Below are 5,633 nucleotides of genomic sequence, written 5' to 3' on the forward strand. Positions count from 1 at the left end.
AGGCTTTGTGAACGAAAATATGTGGAGGATTCTACACCCAAGCGTGTTGATGGCTAAGACGACCAATGCGGAATAAACAAGTTCGGGTGCAAAAGGCACAGTGGAAGGTCTTCTTAGACGGTATTGATGAAGTACAGTTTTTTCTGCGTTGTTATTTGTCCTCTAAGCTAATTCTGCGTGTGTTCTCGAAGGAAGCAGCAACATTATGAGTGATGTGTCTCCATGTCCCCCGATTCGAGGCCAGAGTCGGCCATTAATGGTAGCTAATATGGCCAAAATTAAGGTATTGTTTCAGGGCCTCCTTGTATCTCCTCTTTGGGGCTCTTCTTTTGCGGAAACCGATTGCCAATTCGCTATAGAATCTTAGGAAGGCAATGATCCTCCATTCTGGAGACATGTCCACCCCAACGCAAAGTCTTCAGTAGTATGGCCTCAATACTGGTAACTCTCACTTGTGCGTGAGCAGTAACATTGGATATGTAGTCCAATGGATGTTTAAGATTGTACGGAGGCAGAGCTGATGGAAGTATTCGAGGAGTCAAAGATGGTGGGGATAAATAATCCATGATTTAGAACCATACGATGGTTCTAAATCTTTTCCTTTTGTTGCTTCTTTGAGATTTGAAATATTTCATTAGACTTAATTTTTATATCACATCAACTTGAATAGTAAATGAAGCGGTTTGATATTCTAAGGTTCATTTCGTCTTTCTCTTTTAATACAATATAAAACATATATTTGGCAAGAAACAGTGAGCAGTAGGAGATGCGAAATCCGTTCACATCTAAGGCCATCATGATTACCAGAATAGTGATGATGTAATCATTGAGAGAAGACATTTGCATCCAAAATATAAAAGCAGATACGCCTTCTAAGAAGATACAGATGATGGATACAGTAATGTTTACTTTGAGTCTCAACTGGAAACGCTAAAGTCTGGAACATTTCGGAGTTTAAAATTGGCAGGCGAATGAAACATCAAGTGTTAAGCTATCACAAAAGAAGCAATCAGTGTTTATTCAAACAAAAAAGTTCTTGTTGATACTACAAATGACTACTTGCTTTTTGATAAATAAGATATAAATACGTAGAAAAACTAATTTCCGGGAATGGATTATCCGGTGTCCAATGTTTTTCTTTTCTTCCAGGTACCAAAAGGTTGCAACTGTTGAAGAATTGCGACTGGTTTATTCCTTTTACAAATTTCCAAACTGCCAGTATTTCTGAAAATTTTCCGTCAACCAATCAATATTGTTTTCAAATATGGCCTACACACACATCATACATACACACATACACACATGCACACATACATACACACATACATATATGCACACATACATACATGTGCCCATACATACATACATACATGCATGCATGCGTACAACACACATACATACACATACACACACACGCACACATACACATAGATAATTTTACTGGAAATATCGTAAACAAACATTTCGAAAATGTTGAGGAGAAATAACAGGATACAAAAGTGTTGAGTGATTAGTTTTGTGATAGTTTTCCTTCTTTTTTTTGACTAGTTTTCCTTCCGGAAAATTAGTATTTTTTTTCAGAAACCATTTCCGGAATTACGTTGATACTCGAAATATTGAACGCGTATCATAAAACATGCCATATTGTTAAGCTTCAAGGAAGCTTCAAACTCGAACTCAAGTCTACCTTATAAGAACATATTGGCTTGAATGTAATTCATATGCACCGAAGCTCTTATACTACTTTTTGATCGTACATTCTGGACAAAAATATCCTGATAAATCTGGTTCAGAAAAGTGATTCAGATCCGGAATTTTTCATATAGTTGAGATTTGTCAATCATAACACCTAAGCAAAATTATAAGAGCGTAAGGATACTAATATCACTTAAGATAAAAATCTTGTGTTCCGTGCCTCAATCCTGATGATTCAAGCAGTTGCGAAACAAACGATGGCCACCAGTAAATTTCACCAAGTCTCTAACTAATGAGGAATATGCAGAATTGTTTGGTAGTTTAAACCATGTATCTTTGCATATTTCATTATTCTAGCATTTGGAAATATTGCCGCACAAGACCACCCACGATGCTCAAACTATTGCAGGGTATCTATTAGATGCAAAGCAAGTAGTGTGATATCTTCTAGACCACCCTCGACGTTCCCTTCAGTGATATCAGAATGACGCATATTCCTCTGTAACAAGAAATTGATGTGTAAATCATCATTTTTGCATTCCTAAAATGAAATCATCGATGGGATACGCATTCAGTTTTATCCATTCCTTTTTTTTTCTCGGAAATAAGACTATTACACATCTCAGCGGCTGTCTATAGTTTACTTTTGCTTGATCTTCAGGTTGTTTGTTTCTGCTTCAATATCTGGTACTTGTTTCTGCTTCAATATCTGGTACGTATCTGGTACTTGTTGTGAACATCTGACAAATGCTGCCGTACTCGTATGCAAGTCTGGCTATCTCAAAGGGTACCGAATAGATCAAAAGTTAAGGACTCACACATAACAAACATTGATACTTCTTCCATTCAATAAATCAGACCTTTCTAAATTGATATCTATAATCACACCATGTTTCAGAAGTATCCCTGCATTGATTATCTTGTACTGTAATATACTGGACTCATTTCTATGTATGCTTCATTGTTTCATCTCTTTCCATTTTATGGATATTCTGATGGAAACAGAAAGGATAACTGACCGTTCGATCATTACACTTCAGTTGCAACTATACCGAAATAAGAACTGACCGGACAGAAAAATGTGTCCATTTTAAATTCAAGCAATTTTAAGTGGTCAGATCTATCTGATTCCACTGACTCCACTGATCAAACTCAGAAATCGACAATGACATCATTTAGCGTAACGTTACTTCAAGACTAACGATATTACATTGCAGATAGCATATTTACTGAGCAGAAACCAGCCCAACAGTAGTTCCATAGTAACCGAAACGATCACGGACAGGATAGGCTAGCTAATTTTCTGACAACCATCCTAGGAGAAGGACAACTCTAACTGCAAATCCGAATAGATGGAGCTCGTTTAGCCCTCCACGGTCATCCATGAAAGAGAAGTATGTGCTACTAAACCTCCATCCTAAGGTCTTCACTATCACCATCCTAACTCGCTAGGCCCTGACAGGTGAACCATTGGAGTGAAAGGTGATGGTCATGTTTCCTCATCAAAAAATTCACTGTGTAGGCTCTCGCAGGATACACCCACATCTGTAGCGTTTGCAGCAAGCTTGAGTAAAGCCCTTTGCAAATCTTCGTTCGTGAAGCCTAGCTATAATGATGGGTAACCATGAATAAACGAGCAGACAAATTGAACTTCCTAAGAAATACAGTAAAAATTTTACAACCAACTTTGAGTTGACAAATGACGGATATGAATATCATTCCTTACACCTAAACAACTATCAATTCAGTGATTTGCCATCGTAGTAATAAAAACTATCTATATAGCTGCTATGAATGAAATGCAGTTAAATCTTCTCAATATTTTATCTCTATATATTAGTGTGGTTCACATCATATTGATAATGAAACATTATAAGAAAGATGTTATTTAATTGATCTGATACCTAGTAAAAAAGAGAAATGTTAAAACAAAGTATCATCAAATATCATTTGGAAATCAATGCTGACAGAATAAATATGTGTTGAGGTTAAAGTTCAGTAAAATTTTCATCTCTGAAATTGGTAGGAAGATGACGATGCTTTGTTAAATTCATTTATAACTTTAAAAATGTACTGGATTTAATTTTTCATTTCATGTAAATGTTCACTAGTTGTTTTGACGATTGGCAGGGACACTTCGCGTTTTCAAAAAAATAAAAGAAAAAAAACATCAAGAAAGTCATAGCATTTTTATTCATTAACAAATAATTTTGCTTCAGCTATACTACAATCTCCATTTATCATAAGCTCTTAGTTTCAAATGATAAGCTAAAGCCTATTTCAAACATTGGTCCTTTAGGATTGATGAGAGTTCACGACAGAAAGCAAAAATTAGCTTGCAATTGTTCCATAGTATTCCAATTGGCTTACAACTTCTATCAAACATGAAAATCAGTTAAGATAAAAATTTTCTTGCAAGGAATTTTGGTCAAATTGAATTACTGTTGAGAGTGATGCGAGAATGTTTGAAACTTTATGAAATAAATTCTCGAATTTTCAATGAACTTTTCAACACTATTTTTGCTCACATTTTCTAATACAATCAACTAACGATACTTTACAAAAAGTCTGTGGTGTCGCTATTTTTTATCGTATCATTATTCTCGATTCCATTTCATTTCGTAGTTACTGTGATTTAATCATAGGGAAGTGATAAGAATGTCAAAAAGTTCCTACCAATCTTAAAAAAAATGGCAAAGAAATTGATGACTATTGATTTGAAATTATAACAACGTACTGCTCTAATTAATGCATTATTGCTCGAAATTTAAACTATGAATTTTCAATGATCCAAAAATATTCCGAAAAGGATAAAATTTTGTAACCAGCGGAAATAGCTTCTAATACAGTTTCAAAGAATATTTGTGTCTGAGTGAATTCCTTTCCTCTTAAATATTCTTCAAGAGAATTCATGTCTTTTTTCTGTAATTGACGGAACTCAGTAATTATGCTCTCTAAAACATATTAAATTTGAAATGGAAATCTGGAAGCATAAAATATAGAAGAATGTTATGTATATATATGTATATATATATATATATATATATATACTCATTTGTAATAGAAAGAACGTGAAAGATGCGCATTTGTGCATAAGTCGTCCATTTTGTCAAATAAGTTACCACCTGATGATTACTGATTCTTTGAATATAATGTGCAGAGATCAGATGAAGTTTAACGAATGATTACTTTTGGTATCTGAGATTTTTAGCTTTGTTAATATGAAGGTTATGCACAAGTTTGATTCGCAATATGAATTATAAAAAGCATCAAAGAGGTCATGCGGTAAGGAAGTGACCATATATCGTTGCATAACAACATTAGTGATGTCAATTTACTTGATTCATCCAGTGATCAATCACAGCATGCTTTTTTGTTTGTTTCGGGTAATATATCCATCCGTATTTTTGAAATGACTGAATTGTTATCTTTGATATATTTGAATTGTGGTATTACTGAGAATTAGAAAATTAAATGGAAGCTTAGTGGCGATTAATTGGTCTATGAGTTCAAATTTCCAATAACCAAGGTCAAAGAATAAAGCACTGGTGAGGATGTGAGCAAAGAAAAAAAGAAAAGTTAGAGTTCAGGATAAATGAGAAAATCTTAATTTTAAACTATCTTAGTTTTAACCAAGTTTTACTATAAGTATCGTTATTTGAATAGGAAACAATGTTCAGGCTTTTAATCATTTTTAGGGCTGAAACAACAACAGGTTTTTGTAGTTTTATTACAAAAAAAAAAGGAAATGAAACGCACTGTAAAAGAAATGTATCATGCCGGAAAAGTGAACAACATGAATTTGTTGAAGAGCGTTGATGAAAGTAAACGCTTGCAAAGCGATTAATATCCAAAAATGTAACGTTTTAGACAAAATTTCTGCAGTTGTAATTTGTATTTATATTTATTCAAGAAGGAGATTTCTTTTAAAAAATTTG

General features: G+C 34.0%; 1 protein-coding gene across 1 annotated transcript; it reads right to left on the minus strand.

Annotated features, from left to right (window-relative positions):
* Positions 1-353: 353 nt before the first annotated feature.
* LOAG_12116 (hypothetical protein) lies at positions 354-566 on the minus strand (the record flags this gene model as incomplete). Its single annotated transcript, XM_003147630.1, has 1 exon — positions 354-566. One exon carries the CDS (start codon positions 564-566, stop codon positions 354-356), a length of 213 nt encoding a protein of 70 aa, XP_003147678.1.
* Positions 567-5,633: the final 5,067 nt, after the last annotated feature.

This window comes from Loa loa (genome assembly GCF_000183805.2).
Source record: "Loa loa unplaced genomic scaffold supercont3.41, whole genome shotgun sequence".
Taxonomy (NCBI): Eukaryota; Metazoa; Nematoda; class Chromadorea; order Rhabditida; family Onchocercidae; genus Loa; species Loa loa.